The sequence below is a fragment of the Malaclemys terrapin genome, chromosome 19 (assembly GCF_027887155.1).
Source record: "Malaclemys terrapin pileata isolate rMalTer1 chromosome 19, rMalTer1.hap1, whole genome shotgun sequence".
Classification (NCBI taxonomy): Eukaryota; Metazoa; Chordata; order Testudines; family Emydidae; genus Malaclemys; species Malaclemys terrapin.
The window spans coordinates 19,786,085-19,804,089 of record NC_071523.1 but is presented as its reverse complement, the minus strand read 5'-3'; the positions used below and the strand labels follow the sequence as shown (position 1 = coordinate 19,804,089).

At 42.5% G+C, this 18,005-nt stretch overlaps 1 protein-coding gene across 1 annotated transcript; it reads left to right on the top strand.

The window, feature by feature from the left end:
- Nucleotides 1–510: 510 nt before the first annotated feature.
- Nucleotides 511–16,147, top strand: LRRC47 (leucine rich repeat containing 47). The gene is made up of 7 exons (XM_054009341.1): nt 511–1,187; nt 1,975–2,436; nt 5,652–5,768; nt 10,471–10,586; nt 11,515–11,617; nt 12,957–13,046; nt 15,180–16,147. Exons 1-7 carry the CDS (start codon nt 531–533, stop codon nt 15,420–15,422), a joined length of 1,788 nt encoding a protein of 595 aa, XP_053865316.1. The 5' UTR covers nt 511–530; the 3' UTR covers nt 15,423–16,147.
- The last annotated feature ends 1,858 nt before the right edge of the window (nt 16,148–18,005 follow it).

Genomic DNA, 18,005 nt, shown 5'->3' with positions numbered 1-18,005 from the left:
GAAACCGTGGATGTAGGGTCTGTGCTACGGTGCTACTACATAGGGTTGCCAACCTGCCAGGATTGTCCTGGAGTCTCCAGGAATTACAGATTATTCTTTAATTAAATGTGATGAAACGTCCAGGAATTCGTCCCATCGGACTTGGCGACCCCAGGGCTACAAGGGCACAGCTGCTGTGGCTGTAGTGTAGACACAGGCACCAGCTGTCCCAGAGCTGGGCTGAGACCCCCCACCCTACAGGGTGACTCCAGGCAATAAGGGGGAGGCTAGTGGGACACTCTAGCCTCCCCTTGTGCAGCTCTCCATGGCAGCCACACCCACTCTCCTCCCTCGGAAATGGGAACGCGGCCCTCTGGCCTCCCCGGCGGCCCCTCACTCTATGGCAGTGCCGGGCGTGGCGCTGTACAAGCGATGATGGGACACTCTAGCCCGCCTTCCGCGCCGCTCTCTATGGTCAGGCGACCAACCCCAGGCCAGCCCCGCCCCCGGAAGCAGTGCCGTGACCCGGAAGTGCGGGGTCGGCAGGCAGCATGGCGGACCCGGCCTCTTGGCCGGAGCTGGAGGCGGCGGAGCGGGAGCGGCGGCGGGAGCTGGTTCTCCCCGGCGCGGCGGTGGAGGCCCGTATCCGGGCGGGGGGCGGCCGCCTGCCCCCGCGGCTCCTGGCCCTGCCGCTGCTGCAGGCGCTGGAGCTGAGCGGCTGCGGGGCGCTGCGGGAGCTGGGCCCGGGGCTGGCGGCGGCGCTGCCGGCCCTGCACACGCTGGTGCTGCGCGGGAACGGGCTGGGCCCGGCGGGGCTGGGCGCTCCGGAGGGCCCGGGGCTCGGAGGCCCCTTGCCGGCCCTGCGGGTGCTGGACCTGTCCGGGAACGGGCTGGAGACGCTGCCCGCGGCGCTGGGGGGAGCCCTGGACCCGGCCGGGCCCTGCGCTCCTGGGGGGCCCCCCGCCTTCCCCCAGCTGCGGAGCTTGAACCTCACCGGGAACCGGCTCCGGGAGCTGGGGCCGGGCTTGGCCCGGGCCGCCCCCCAGCTGCAGACCCTGCTGCTCTCCGGCAACCGCCTGAGTGCCCTGCCCGGCGGCCTCCTGCCCCCGGGCGCCTCCGGCCTCCTCCCACTGCTCAGCCAACTGGAGGCAGCCGACAACGGGCTGCAGGAGCTGGACTCTGCCATCGCCAACCTGCCGGCCCTCAAGGTCAGGGGGAGAGGGTGAGGAGAAGGGGCTGGGCAAAGAGACTTGCTACCCCTGGGAGAGGGGAGGTTGGGCCCCTCATGGTGGGTGAAGAAGGGGCTGGGACCCCATAGGAGATTGCAGGTGGTTTCCTATAGGTTGGAATGGGGTGATGCTGGAGCCCAGTGGGAAGGGAGAGAGACGGTTTTGCCAACCCCCGTGTACAAATAGCACAAGTTAGGCACTTAGTTAAAATCACAGGGTTTTTTTAACACCACATTTGGGCTTCATTTTATTTGCTTTCTAATTTCTGAGCCTTTAGATTGCACTTGGTATCAAGCTTTTCTACGCAACCAAGAGGGCTAGACACTTTTTTAATGGAAGATGAGCTTCTCGCTTCATTGATCCTGGATACTGGGGCTTTAAGAAAGTCACAAATTTGCATGACTTGTGAGAGTTGTCAGCATGGGTGACGATTCAACCTTTATGAAAAAAGGTTGATGCATTGGAGTCTGCTAAATTACAGGATCTAAAAGTGGTGGGTGTTCTGTAGAGGAACTGGCAGAATTCATGAACTATGTAATGGTGCATTGACAGAATGACATATCTTGGCTCTAGGGTTAGGTATAACAAATGATCTTTTTTTGTGGGGGATGGGGGGAGATGTCTACATAAAAAGTAGACATTTTATGCCATGCCTTACCATGTGGCATCTAGCTGCCTTCTGAGCAAACAGGGTGCCAAGGCAGAGCTAGGCCCAAGTCTTTTAGAAGCAGCCAGTCTAACTTTGTAAATGCTTTTCCTCCCTCAGATCCTGGATGTTTCCAATAATGAGTTATCAGAAATCCCCGTTGAGCTTGCTGACTGCCCTAAATTAAAGGAGGTCAACTTCAGAGGGAACAAACTGAAAGACAAGCGGCTGGAGAAAATGGTCAATAGCTGCCAGACAAAATCCATTCTGGAGTACTTGCGGGTTGGAGGCCGAGGAGGTGGCAAAGGAAAAGGGAAACCAGACAACTTTGATAAAGAAGAGAGTAAGAGAAAAAAGAGGGATAAACGCCAAAAAAAGGATAGCGGAGATGGGGAACAGGACAAGCTGGAAGAGGTGAATAAACTGATGATCAAAATTCTGCACATTGCAGAAAATCCAGCTCCAGTGGTAGTTAAAGTTAGTCCAAATATCAAAGAAGTTCGGCCATACATCGTTTGCTGTGTGGTGAAGGGAATGAATTTGAAGCAAGGAAATGCCTTGAAGAGATTTCTTTCTGCACAGGTAATTATTGAAGGATTAGGTTAGAACTTTTGTGAATCCGTTTTCAATGTGATCATTTTACTCCCATTCCAAATGAACAGAATTGAGAACAGTCTATTCCTTGGTATAGACTCCATTAAAGAGAAAATAGTGACTAAAGAAGCTATTGCACACAAGCATAAACCTTGAGGACTGCTTTTCTGTAAGTACATGGGTTTAGTTTTTTAGAGAGGGAGCTTTTCCCAACCAAGGAAGTAACTGATCAGTTGTTATGATGGACATTAATGTTTTTAAATTCTGGGGGACTCTTAGATTGACTGCAGTATAACAGTACAAAACAATTTGCATCTATTCCTTTATGTGCAATTTGCTTTAGTTTCAGATTTCTGCCCCAATTTGTAATAAACTGAAATTTGCAGTAGATCACTCAAAGCTTTCTTTATGAAAAAGGTGTTAGGAGCTCAGATGCTATTGTGGAGGATGCCACATAAGCACACCGATTTCTGCTACCAGTTTAAAAGCTCCTTGTAGCTTTGCCATATACATTATGTACTGGGTACGAAGGATAGATGTGAATCCATGTTAAAATCAGAGACAGCAAAGACTGTTTCAATCAGTGATACTCAGACCTCAGTGGTTCAGGAGCCAAATTAGGGATCCACGTTACCCAAAAGAGCCACAGTAGTGTGAATTCATTGTTTCATTCACTATAGTACTATATAGTCCTATTTCAACAGTATGACAGGAAATATTTAGTTTATATATTGCTGTGAGAATATCTATATAATATATAGATTATATTATTATTTTATCAACTACAGTTGGTTAATAACATAATACAAGCATCCTGATTGGTTAAGAACTTAGACTGGTTAATAATTAAATCTCACAGTGTTTTGATATGTGCTGCAAATAACCGCAGGACACACACTAAAGAGCCACTTACAGCTTACGAGCCTCAGTCTGAGTACCACTGATTTCGATCAGTGTGTTTTTTCTCTGGTGCTGGACTGGTAGTTTCCTACATCTGTTCTTCAATGCTTTGTCCAGTCTAGTTTTAAACACCATATGTGGCTTTAAAACTATATTAAGCCATACTAATAGCACATGTTTGTACTCTAGTTTTCAGACTTGAAGGAGGTATGTTTGAAAAAATTTCCTAACTAGTACATTAGTGACCTTGTTCCACTAGCAACAGAGAGTCCTGTGGCACCTTTAAGACTAACAGATGTATTGGAGAATAAGCTTTCGTGGGTGAATGCCCACTTCGTCGGATGCATCCAAGACTAACAGATGTATTGGAGCATAAGGTTTTGGATTGGATGCATCCGACAAAGTGGGCATTCATCCACGAAAGCTTATGCTCCAATACATCTGTTAGTCTTAAAGGTGCCACAGGACTCTCTGTTGCTTTTTGCAGATCCAGACTAACACGGCTACCCCTCTGATACTTGTCCACTAGATGGCACATGCTAGTTTTTCTCAAATGTACAGGTCCTTGTGCATCTATAGTTTTTCTACCTTGGTCAACTTGTGCTCTGCTACACATTTCCTAATGGAAAATAATGAATTAGAGGGATAGATCACCCAAAGTGTTTTTTGTTCATTCAAGTAAGTGCCCAACTTTGGTCCCATACAGTAATTGATGCTTACAAATGCACAATCTTTCAAAATATTATGCATAACAATTGCATTTAAAGTTGCAGGCTGCAATGGAGTGTTTTCCCCAAAACACCTTGTTGAGATTGGATCAGTTTCTTTTCATGGGTTTGCTAGCTTTGCCATATGTGGTAATAAGCATCTTCAAATACTCAGTTTCCTTATTTGTATAGTTAATAAGTATGGGATTTAGGGGTGGGGAGGAGAGAGTGGAGGATGGGGAAGATTATTTTGAAAGAAAAACAAGTAGGGCAGGGCAAAATTTGACTTACCATAGAGTTGTAAGCTGGAGGGAAGTTTCCTCTTGTAATTGATATATTAAATGTCTAAATAGAAGCATTTTATCTGCTCCCTAATTATTATCTTTTGTCTCCATTTTTATGGAACCAGCAAAACAATCTGAACTCCTATCTTCTGTCTCTGCATTATAATTAGGCTTGTCAGAAATTGATTTTTTTCTCTAATTTCAACAACTTTTTTTAGGGTAAAAAAAAAATGGAAAAAACCCCACCCATGACAGCATGTCTGAGTTCACCCAGGCTCGTATATGGGGATAAAAATAGCAGGGTAAATGTTCTTCCTCGGGCTGGAGCCCTGTCTCTTAGATGTACCCCCCTCGCCAGGTTTCAAACGCTCCAGCCAAACGGGAATGTCTGCTCTGCTATGTATAGTCCTATCGCATGAGCCCAAGTCATTGACAAGGGCTTTGAGACTTGCTGCTGTCAGGCTTTTTTGCTGTATAGATATATCCTTAATTTTTACAGTTGCTGGAAATTAAGCAGGGGTTAGGTTTGGGGTTACGGCAGCACTGACACTAGGAGAATACAGGGGACTCCCTGCATGGCTGATGGGACCCAGGGTGCAGGGAAGACTGTGCTTCTGGCAGAGCCCCTGGCCCCAGGTTGCTGCTAAACAGTTCCTGCACAGGGATGGCTTCCACATTCCTGGCTGGTGAGTGGGTGGGGCTGTGACAGCAGAGCTGCAGAGGGCTTTCTGGGCTGGTGACATTGGATCCCTGCAGGCCAAAGAGGTGAGGAATGCTGTTGTCCTGGTATTGCAGAGCAGGGACTCCCAGCTCTCCCAGTTAGTGAGAGCAGGGGTTGCAGAGGGCTCCCTGCACTGCCACAGGGCTGGTGACACTCAGTCCTTGTAGGTGCAAGGCAGGGAGGCTGCGCTCCCGCTGACTGTTACTAATCAGTTTTTTTTCCCTGTCGATTTCAGTTTGTCAGTTGAAATAGTTTACCAACATCTATCCATTTAAATGGAACGCTACAGAGTGTAATTATCAGGAAATGAACAAGCATTCTTTCCAGTGCCATGTGGACAATGGTGAATTACTCTGTTTTGTAAACAAGTAAAGAGAACTATTGCTTTCAGCCCCATCCAACAGAGGGGGAAGCAAAGGCTTGTCAAATGGAAAAAGACTAAGTTGATGGAGGGGGGAGGGAAATGTTTGACTACTACAGGGCTAGTTTAATAAGACAACTTAGAGTAAGGTTGAAGCTGGTAATGGTACAGGAATGCTGAAGGACATTGGCTGGTAACTTCATATTTCTGTGTCCTGCACATTTTGTTAGATCAAACTTCATGATGACATATGTGAGAAACGAACAGCAGCAACCATTGCCACACATGACCTGCAGCGGATCAAAGCGCCCCTGCTGTATGATGCGCAGCCGCCTAACGAATTAAAGGTAGGATAAATAACCTTTTTCCTGTTGCTTTATCAAACTTTGGAGTGATACAGAAATGGGAAGAGGCAATTTTGCACGCTAAAGAAATGAGAAAATTTAACTGAAACCAGGAGGTAAAGTTCAGAAAGTGTGCCAACATTGTACCAATCCCAATCTAAATCAGACTCAGAAAACTCCTCACTGTTCAAATATCCTTCAGAATGTGCACGTTTATCAAATTATCTGATTTACTAGTAGTCACAGAACCCCTAGCACTAGCTGAATACCTTAAACATTCAAACAGGTAAAGCAGTCCAACGTGTTTCTCCATAAAGAGCATTTTGATCTTGGATTTTATGCACCTTTGCTTAGGGTGACAGAGGTCTTGGTGTTTCCCTGTTAACAGTTTCACTGCTGGTCCTCTCATCTGTGTTGAGCTGTTGCCAAGTTAATGTTCAGTGGAAGTCCATAAAATGTTAGGATATACCTGGAGTGTTGTGCAGCATAGCAGGTGTTCATTCACGTGAATATACCAGGAGTGATCGGCAGCAGTCTATAAGGTAATCAGCTGAATCAAATTCAGGCTCTGTTCACCAATTCTTTCTCTCTGGCAGTTTCTATTGCCACACCCCCAGATAATGTAATCATTTACAACTCATTAGTATACCACGCTCTTAAGCTAAACTCGATACAAGACTTAAACCTATGCTACAAAATGTTACTTTAACATGCTGCTCAGGAAACCCCTTTGTGAATTGCCATTGTAAGAGGAAGTCAGTGAACTCATTAACTTCATTGTTGATCTAATTAAACAGGGAAGTCTGAATAGTGTGGATTTTGAGAGCAGCTCAGCATTGTGCAGAGAGAAGAAATGAACGCAGTCTAATCAGCGGGGCCATGTACTTCATTTCCAGGGATTGCCCAAGTATGGCTTCTGCTGGGATACCGTAGTTATCCTCATTCAGTGTGTGATGATAGCAAGATGGTTGTGCCAGTTAATGTGCTTGTTGCGTTCAAATTAATTAGATGTTGTACCAGTCATTTCAAAGGCAGCTTTTACCACAGAGGGTAGTACTTCATGTTAGAAAGAAATTGAGTTTCAGGACTGAATACGTCTGGCAAAACTGATTTTTCTACAATAACAAGTAGCAGAAAACCCTTCTACATTCGAGGTCCTACACTTGAAAAGCTCTCTCAGAATTTACATGGGCTAAAAGTAATGTTTCTTCTCCAAGGTGCTTTAGTGTCCAGTTAGTGAATCTGCAGGTTCTCACCAGGGTTTGGATGTAAAACTAAGCTCTGGGTGCTCCTGCAGTAACTCCTCTGTAATGAGCCATTTCAAACAGGAACACTGCCTGCTTAGCATAGAAGTCAATCTGCTCCACATCCATTTGTGTTCCAACAGAGATGTGCACTCTAGTGTTCAGGTTCATTTGCAGTACTAAAAACTAGATTCTCTCTCTCCAGTTCTTGGTTCCTTCTTACTAATCATGGGTAAGCTAGCCTCCTGACAGGAAACTCGGGTAAACACTGGAAAGAAGCTTATGTAAAACATACCTCAGTATTACACTTGGATATTCTGTCAGAAATAGCTGCACTCTGAACACACACAATTCTGTCAGTGTTTGTGCATCTCTTGTTATTGCTAGAAAGTAATGTGTTGTCATTAAGAGACCTGCTCTTCTCTTCAGTCATCACATCTGCACAGTAGGAGCCAGAAGAAATTTTCAATGGCAGTAAAGCTTGTTTAATTCTAGAAGCTGTGATTGCACACCAGGTCGGGGGGGGTAGTGGGGTTCGGGGGCTATAGAGTCCTGAAATATGGTCCATGACCTCACTTTGGCTGGCTAGAACTCTTAGATGCAGACTGCCTTGTTTCCATCGCTAATAATGCAATCATCAGGGCATTTCTGTTCATTTCCATAGGAGTGCAGGCAAATGTTAGTAGTTAATGCATTTTGTCTAAAGTGTTTAATCATATACAGATGAGGTTCAGGCCTCCAACAGTTGCCCTCTTATGGACTGAGGCCATTTGAAGCTAGAAATTATTTGGAACAAGTCCAGTACTTGTCTCTTGCTACAAAGGAACTGACAGGCTCTAGTAAACTTACCTACCTGTTTCCCAAGGCAAAAACACTTTTAACTGTACTTCCTGATGTAATGTTGCTAATCTTTGGTTCTTTGTTTACTTTTAATAGTCCAGATGGCAAAGCATCTCTGATTTAAACCATGCAGACCACAAAGTAATCCCTGATCAAACAAGGCTTTCTGAGAACCCACTCCACAGAATATATTTAACTCATAGCAAACAATACCAGCCAGCAGTAGAATCCAGGAACCAGTCTCTCATATATAATTGAAATTAGAAAAAAATGTTTCAAGTGTGGACTTTGTCCAAGAGATCACAAATAAATCCTGAACTTCATTGCCTCTCTTATGGCCTTAATTGCAGGTGCAAATACTAGAATGTGGACATCTAACTGCCTGACTCTGCTTGCCAATTGGGCAAACCTGTTTAATACAAGTTATTTTGTGTGAATAGTCACAGAATACAGCAGGCTAATGAACACTTCTTCCACTTCTGGAGACTTTGGTCCAATTATTTCCTTGGGTCACAAGTGAAAGATTTTGTTGGATCTTCAAATTCAATTGTCCACAGCATCATGATTCTAAAGGGATCAGAATCCAAATTGTGGGATGGTTCTTCATAGTATGAGCCAGTGCGATATTTTTTTCTGCCCGTTATCATGAATTGCTGACCAAACCGTGGGAATAGCCTCTGAGATGCACCTAAAAAAGTGTTTTTCTCATTCCATTAATACAACAGGAGAGCAATTGACTAACCTTTTTTTTTTTAAGGTTGTGGGAGTAGGCAAAGTGGTGAAGCAGGGGTTATTTGCTTATTAGAAATAAACCATAGTGTGTTTTCCCCAGTTGGACACAGCTCCCCCCCGTACCATCTCCTCTCAGCTGTGCAGGAGTATTTCCAGCATGGAGTGATTAAAATAAAGGCATCTACATCATTGTCATAATTTAAATTACTTGATCTAAAACAAATACAAATAGCTGTTTTAAATCACATTGAGGCTTTGTAAAATGAATTTTAGATTTTGTCCATTGCAACTTTAGATGAAGAAAATTTGTGCTGGATTATAAATGAGGATGGTTCTCTTTTAATTGCACTATTGTTAGGGTATTTTATTTCAGTTTTATGTAACTGCTATAGGCAAAATAAAACATTGAGAACTAAGGTCTAGATCCTGCAAACACTTAAGTGGGTACAGAACTTCACTCACTAATAGTCCCATTGATTTCAATCTGCTTAAAATCAAGTGTTTGCAGCATCTGGGGCTAAAATTGTATTGTTAAATATTTTTCTCTGAGTAGAATAATCATCTTTGTCATTTTAAACGGCTTGCTTCGGTGTTAACCACAAGAAGTTTAGATTTTCAATATGATAACAAAATGATTGTGGCCTTTATATGTACAGACTAAAATATAGGAGCCTAAAGTTAGGCTCCAAAGCCCCTGTGTAAGTACCTCTGGGTGGAGTTTTCAAAATCAGCAGAGTGACGTGGGAATGCAAGTCCCATTGACTTCAAACTGAACCGTGATTTAGGAGTATAGCCTGTTTGAAGCATTTCAGCTTTCTTGACTTGTGGAAGTACAATCTATCAGAAGGTGTTGGTTGGAAATATAGCATGGGCTATTTGCGTAGCCAGTTTGAGTTTGTGGGTGTTCTCATAGTAAGGATGATAGGAGGCTCTGGACTCGTTTTTCCACACAGATGAACATTTGAAGTGTGATGGTTCTTGGAAAGAAATCTCTATGTAGAATCTGAAGTTCTACAAGCAATTAATAAACTAAAGAGAAGTACAAAACAAAGACTAAAGAAGGCAAAGAAGTAGCAACATGTAAAGTTAAATAAAAAGTTTGCTTTTTTAAAATGATTTTTCTACCCGTTTTCCATCCTGCTGCTCCCTCTGAGTCTTGCTTTGCTCCAGTCTGTTTGCAGCACCAATGAGAAGGCAGATTGCAGAGCAGATCAAATAGTGAGGGACCATAATCACTGCTTGAGCATGTAACAGCAGCCATCCTTGATAAAACCTAGGACAACTAGAAGAGACTTCAGCAGCACTAATTGGGGTGGGGGAGTTTTCTAAACTCTGCAGACTCGATTAAACTCTACAGATCTTTATAGTAAAGTAAAATCTGAGATATACACATCACAGATTAGGCCTGCAGGTCATAAGAGTTAATACTAAAACTGTTCAGTTTTTTCTTCTAAAATAGTCCAAAGCACTGGAAAGTCCTTGGGCGAACCATGGTTCTAAGATATGTATCTCAAGTCAAGCTCTTTATTCTTGGATGTCTCCTATTCACTCAACTCAAAAATAAACATGATGTTCAAAACTCAAGAACATACCATAATTAATAGGAATTTGGTGTGGTAACACAAACAAGAGTCCTGGTAGGGAGTTTAAACATGCCTGAGTATCTAGGATGTTTTTAAAGAATGAAATGTCACACATGTTTCATAAAATCCCCCCTTGTCTGTTCCAAGCACTATATTGAAATAGAAGAATTAGTTATGGGAACTTTCAGTTAAATATTATAATCTCCCAATTTTTTTATCCCTTTAGCTCTTATGAACTAGCTCAGATAGTCCTGACGTCAATGAATGGCTCTTAACTTTTAAGTATTTGCTTTCTCTCTGATACAGGTAATGCCACTGGGTCGGAAGGAGATCAAGGCAAAGGATCTTGTCCGTCAGTTGCAGTTAGAGGCTGAGGAACAAAGGAAACAGAAGAAGCGTCAGAATGTTTCTGGACTGCACAAGTCAGTGTATTAATACACATCTTCTTTCAAATGGATCAGACACGTTTTGGCCAATTTAAGATCACGTGAAAAGCAACAGTATTGTAACTGCAAAGAACATCAGATTTGCCCTCTGTGCTTAGTTATGAAAGGCAACATGTAATGGTGCATATGCACTCAACATGAGCTCCTGAAAATCTAGAGGGGAAAAAAGGGTTGAGGGGGGATTTACAAATAACAATACTGAGTAAAATGTGGTTGTTGTGACATGTTGTTGTGCCTCCTATTATACCAAGAGTTAATTTGGAAGTTGTCACCATTACTACAATATAAACTGTGCCTAAAGACAGTGGATGTTTGAGAGGCGGGAAAGTGGAGGGGAGCTACATATAAATGTCACATAAGTAAACTTATTGTGCTTAAATGTCCAAAATTCTGTCAATGGAACAGCTTGTAAGGAGCTGAATCCTTTACGTGACTATACATCTAATTTGAAGGAAAGTGACACATCACCCTTCCCATCCCATTCCTATTGGGATCATCTCACATGTCCATCATCATGCATGTTTGGGGGAAACTGACCAGGTAAACAAAGTGGGGATTGCATATTTTTGTAAGTGGTGGAGAAAGGTAATGAGACTTAAATTTAAGCATATGAACTCGTAGCGTCAGTAAAACAAGCTCTAAAATGTTGCTATATTTTGAGCACTGGGCACAATAAAAGCAGTAGGAACATGTTTGCTCACTTTGGCAATCGGAATATTACTTTAACTTTAAAGTGCTTCATGATATTACTGCATTACTCACCTTCAGTGCAGGCCGTGCAGTTATGTTTTTCTGTGTGTTGGATCAGAAACACACAACCTCCATTTTCCCACTCTTCCAACTGTCTTATTTATTGTTGCCTGATTGTTCTCTTTCCATTATCTTCACTTTTTTTCCTTGACAGGTACCTTCAATTACTGGATGGGAAAGAGAACTATCCTTGTCTAGTAGATGCTGAGGGTGTTGTGATTTCTTTCCCACCAATCACTAACAGTGAGAGAACAAAGGTACAAAAGTTTCAATCCACTTATCTCTGAGTCTCAATGATAGTGGAAATGGGCCAGGCTTCAAAACTAAATCACTCCAATCCTCTCCTTGTCAGGAGATACTCAGAGGTGTTGTGGAATAAATACTCCTGATATTACCATATGTTCAAGTCTCCATTGAAATTCATGACCGAGTTTAGAAGAACTTTAAGGTCTAAAGTTTATATAGTAAAAGCACTAGATTTTAAAAAATGAATTTAAAGTCAAACTCTGCATTTTTAATGCTGAATGTCAAAATTATGTTAAGCTATTTAGCAGTGCTGCTTAACCTTGATGGCCTGTAGCAACCCAGTGAATAGCTTTACTGGAGCGAGAAAAAAATCTGGCTTACTAAGTATTTTTTTATCTAGATTATATAATGCATGCTGCTGTAATAATTACTAAAAAAGAACACTGTGCATATCATAGCAGTGGCTCCTGGCCTGTGGGGCTGGCTGGGCTTGGCTCCCCACTCTGGGTGTTGTAACCTCTGGGGTCGTAGGGTTACCCACTCACATTTGGCCCGGCCGGCAGCCTGTCATGATGGAGGAGTGGTGCTGTGACCTCACGCAGTAGGTAGTACATACGAGCCCAGCCAGCCCGGTAGGAGTCACTGCTGTGGGATGAGTGTGGGAGCCTGCCCCATCCCAGGGCCTCCCATCTCCCCAAGGGCAGGACTTGACCAGGCCTCCCACTCGACTGTTTGGCTACATCTACACCATGAGCTAGGGATGTGATTTCCCTTGATCATGTACAGATACTTGTACTACCTGTCATCGAACTAGCGGGAGTATAAATAACAGTGTAGCCATCATAGTACAGGTAATGGCAGCAGAGGCACAACTAAGCCATGCTGAATATGTACTCCCCTGAAACCAGTAGGTATGTACTCAGCATGGCTGTAGTGGGTGGACTGCTATTGATACAGCGAGCATGAGTATGTGTTCGCAAACAAGGGCATCATGCCCTAAGCTCATAGTGCAGGCACAGCCTTTGACGAATCCTGGCCACCCGATCTTTGGATGGCAACCCACAGGCTGAGAAACCATGCTCTGTAGTAAGCCGTTCCAAAGGTACAATGGCCTGAGACAGCTGGTTATTGAGCTGCCCAGATAGGTGCAAACATACAGTTCTTCCTTCATGAAGTTAGCAAGATTCACGTGTAGTTACTTGTGCACTTGGATGTTTTTCAAATACAGCTGAAATATTCTTTGAAAAACAAATGCACCAATGTGATTATGGAGCTGTGTGCATTAGTTTCTATTTCATTGTATTACAATTCAGCCTTCCCTTTTCTGAGTCCATCTGGAATACTTTTCAGATTAGAAAAACCACTTGTGAGCTATTTCTGGAAGTGACGAGCGGCACCAGCCTTCAGATATGCAAAGATGTCATGGACACCCTTATTCTAGTAAGTATTCCAGTAAGCTGACTCTCTAGCTTGTTCGTTGTGTGTGCCCCTGAATAAGAGAACCAAGTTGGAATAGAGAGGTACATGGAGCTTAATTTCTCCCTTTATTGTTTATAATTTTGTCTTTATTGCATGTTACTATGAACATTTACTATTGGTAACTTTATTGCATGTGACTATGGCACTTCTTCATCGGAAGTGTCAATGGACCTCAGATGCATTACTGCCTATTGGACATGTACATCTCTATATAGATTCATAGGCTCCAAGGCTAGAAGGAGCCATTGTGATCATCTAGTCTGACCTCCACGGGCCAGAGAACCTCCTCCAAAATAATCCATACAGCAGAGCTTTTTAGAAAAATATCCAATCTTGATTTTTAAATTGTCAGTGATGGAGAATCTACCACAACCCTTGGTAAGCTGTTCCAGTGGTTAATTAGTCACCGTAAAAAATGTACACCTTATTTCCAGTCTGAATGTGTCTAGCTTCAATTTCCCGCCATTGGATCATATTACATCTTTTTCTGCTGGGTTGAAGAGCCCATTATTAAATATTTGTTCCCATTTAGGTACTTAGACTGTAATTAGCTCACCCCTTAACTATCTTTGTTAAGCTAAATAGATTGAGCTCTGTGAGTCTCACTAGAAGGCATGTTTTCTGATCCTTTAATCATTCTTGTGGCCCTTCTTTGAACCCTCACGAGAGCTGGACACAGTATTCCTGCAGTGGTCGCACCACTGCCAGGTAGAGAGGTAAAATCATCTCTTTACTCCTACTCAAGATTCCCTTTGGCCACAGAGTTAGACTGGGAGCTCATGTTCAGTTGATTATCCACAGTGATCCCCAAATCTTTTTCAGAGTCACTGCTTTCCAGAATACAGTTTCGCATTCTACAAGTTTGGCCTACATTGATTTTCTAGATGAATACATTTACAGTTAGCTCTGTCAAAATGCATCATGCTTGCTTGTGCCCCGTTTACCAAGCAATCCAGATCACTTTGACTCAGTGACGTGTCCTCTTCATTGTTTACCACTCCCCCCAATTTTGTGTCCTCTGCAAATGTTATCAGTGATGATTTTACAGTTTCCTCCAGGTCACTGATAAAAATGTTAAATAGCTTAAGGCCAAGAACTGATCGCTGCGATACCCTCCTGGAAACAGACCTGCTCGATGACTATTCCCCGTTTACAGTTACATTTTGAGACTTGTTTTTAACCCATTCAATGTGGGCCATGGTAATTTTATATCATTCTAATTTTTTAATTAAAATGTCATGCAGTATCAAGTCAGACGCCTTACAGAAGTCTAATTATATTACATCAACACATTACCTTTAGCAGCCAGACTTGTAAGCTCAGCCAAAAAAATGTGAAGTTAGGCTGACAAGATCTATCTTCCAATTCACTTCAAAGCCTCCCACCATCCAGGTCTCCGGAATAGTCTGGCAGATTAAGCAGATCTTTCAGCAGTCATCACAAATGGTCTCTCGGGCCAGATATAGTCTGCCTCATTTTTCAAGACTGGGGGATTCCACACTTAAACTTCTTTGCAACTCATCACAACAAAGTGTCATCAGTTTTGTTCATGTGAAGGTCCCGCAGTCCAGGGTGTCTGATGGATGCTTTCCTCCTGCACTGGAAAGACAAACTCACGTATGCTTTACCCTCCTGGTTCCACTCCTCCTACACTTCATTAATTAACTATCATTACCATGTTCTGAAGTCCAAGTTCAACGACACGCGTGTAGTTGATATAGGGCAGGAATGAGGACAACTTAAAATATGTTGAAAGCAGAGTCCTTAATAGTGACACTGGAGCAGGTTCTTTTCATTTAGAATCAAAGGGCTGGGATGCAACGCCTGATTTGTAAACCTGCTTGTGTGGAATGTGGGGACAAGGCTAGCAGGAGGATTTCCGATAGAATTCACTAACCTATATAGAGAGCTGTAAGTTTCTTTTTTAAAAAAATGCTTGAATGATTACTGAAGGTTTCCATTTATGGTATCAGTCCCTCAGGAGTATGTAAAGCTCAGGCCTGCTTATTGGAAACTCTTTAAGCAATTCACAGCCCATCCACTGCGTTCTCCTTGTATATTGAAATCTTTGATTCCTTTTTGTTTCCTAATCAGAAAATGGCAGAACTCAACAAATTCACTTTAGAGAATGCGGAGGAAGAATCCGTGTCTGATGGTGAATCGGACATGACTTCTGAACCAGTGAATTCAAATCCCAGCCAAAATGCAGAGCAAGAGAATTCTCCATTAACAGTGGAGCAGGTTCGCGTTGTGGACATGGATGGGAACTTAAAAGTACTGTATCCATCTAAAACTGACCTAACTCTGGTCTCATCTCTTTTAACCATAATTCGTTAACAGCCATCAAGGTTCTTGTAAAATGCTTTGATTTTGATTTTGAATTTTTTTGCGTATTTTACAAATACAGAGTTTATATATGGTAAAATTAAATTATTTAGACCCCTCTGTCTTTACGAAAACATGTAAAGTGACCTCCTTTTGGATGCATAACTCAGATGATTTGATCCTACTATGGCAAGGAGCACTACATTCTTTCCTGTCTCAGTAATAAAGTCCCAATGTTATAACTGGTTAGAGATGTGAATCAGTTTTAAATGCTAAACTTGGGATCTAAGTATTTCACATATTTTGTGCTCAGGATCATTCTTATCCCATCTAGTTGTATATATAGATATGGTGACCTTGGAAGGTGAAATAATCTTGACCTGTTCTAAGAAGCTTTGAAGCAAAATACCAGTTTATGAAATTGCCCACTCCCCAAACATCAGTCTTTTTATAAGCCTGTTTTTTGGTTTGTTTGTGTGAATTAATGTGGAAACCTATTTGTGACTTAATGAGTAAATTAATAAATAACATAAAAACTGACCAACAAGGATATATCCCATCTACCGGTACTAAAGACATTATGCAAAAACTGCATCAGCTGTCTAATATACCATAAAAAGATGAGAAGAGTTAAAGCTAATGCTGATTATCATCATTTGAGTCTTTTTTTCTTGATGAAACTTTACTTTGTAATGTGTTTATATGGGACTAAACCTGAATCACTGCAAACCCTGTAAGCTCTTGTGGTTGTTTTTTTAAACTCTTCAATCTAACTGCAGCCAAATCTTTTTTTTTTTTTTTTTTTTTTTTTTTTTTAAATTTCAGCAATAAAACTTTCATGTGATAGTTACTCCAATATATTGCTATGGATATGATGCTGCTGCTCTTGCTCACCAAAGCACCAGCAAGCCACATCAGGAGGTGTTTATCATGCTGCATTTTGAAGCTATAATCCATTCACATTGAAGTATCAGCCACTGTCAAACCTTCCCATCACCATTACATTAGCTGCCTGTTGAGTTTGCTCAGAATTTATCTTACACTCCTGTGTTTGAGGTCTGTTGTTTGCAAAAGCATCGATGTGCCCCCTTGTGTTGTGCACCACTCAAATTCTCCCTTAACCCGGCAGCACAGAGAGCTGCTCCCAAAGGGTGACTCACCAGCTGGAATGTCTCATTAGCACACTTGGTATCGATGGAATGCACTGGGTGAAATAACGAAAAGCTTTTTTGAACAGGCAGGTAACGTTAATGGAGAAACTAACAAATTCCTTGCAGTCTGTGTGTGGGATGGTCTTAATTCCAGCTACTAACTCAGTAACTGCCTACATGCTAATGGTTCCAGGCTGTTGGGTGACATGTTAACTGTTTTTCTCATGGAGACAGGCTGTGTCTACGTCGTTGAACCACTCACTGTTGTATAAAACACATTGAATTTTGGTGAGATCTTCATAATAGATGGAAAAACTAAAGTAGGGATGCCTGTAATCAAATGTCAGTGTTGTCTTTAGCATTGTTCTGTTCAAGTCATGTAACCTGCCCGAGGTACAGCGGTGTCGTAAACAGCTGTGTGGAGGAGATGCTTCCAGTGAGCCAGCCTCTAGTTAAATAAGGGTTTCTGTGGGTTTTTTAGAGCAGTTTAAACTTGTCTTCAGTTTACTTAGTTTTTTCTTTACATGTCTACGCCCCATGAAAATACAATAGAGGCTTTGCAAAGAATTGGTCTACGTCATCTGAAATAGCTTTGAGTGTTCCTGCTAGAGCATGAAGGAACTCTTACATTGTACTATTAAATACGTCCTAGGCTAGGTCGGTACTTTACAAAACTCTGCTTATTCTCAGTAGAGTTTTCTCCGTTACTAGTTCTTGAACACGTAGTTCAGGGACCTCAGTACTCGCTCCAATCACAGTCCAACACAAGAACAGCTGCACTACTCAAACCACTTTCTCTCCATTAAGGCTAGTGATATACTGTCTATCTGTATGTGAGGAGCTATTGTCATACTCAAGCCCTACTATAAACTACCCTGTTCTTAAGGAAACACTTTCTGCAATTCAGAAATGCTCACTTCCACAGCTGCAGGGATTGCTGTGGGGTGGAGAAGAGATGAGCATACAGGCAAGTTCTGGTGCCTTTTCCTTACTGTAGAAGCACCTCCACTAGAGCCCTGCAAGTCTGTGGATATCCTCAGACCATTTTGGGGGATCACAGATGGATGAGGATCCAAATTGTATAGCTAAAGCCCTGCAAATCCATGGATGTGGATAGCCATGGATCATTTTTGCAGATTGTGGATTGGATGCAGATCTAAATTTTGTATCCATATAGGGCTCTAACCTCCACCCTCCACAAACTGTTGCTTTGACTGGGCAAGTGCCTAGTTTAATATAGGTTTCAGAGTAGCAGCCGTGTTCATCTGTATCCGCAAAAAGAACAGGAGTACTTGTGGCACCTTAGAGACTAACAAATTTATTGGCGCATAAGCTTATTAGTTTAATATAGGGAATGTGGTATGTAGTGTTTTTGTATAAAAGATAATTGGGTGTTCCACACCCCCCCTTCACAAAATACCATCTTCTAAACCAGTAAATGCAG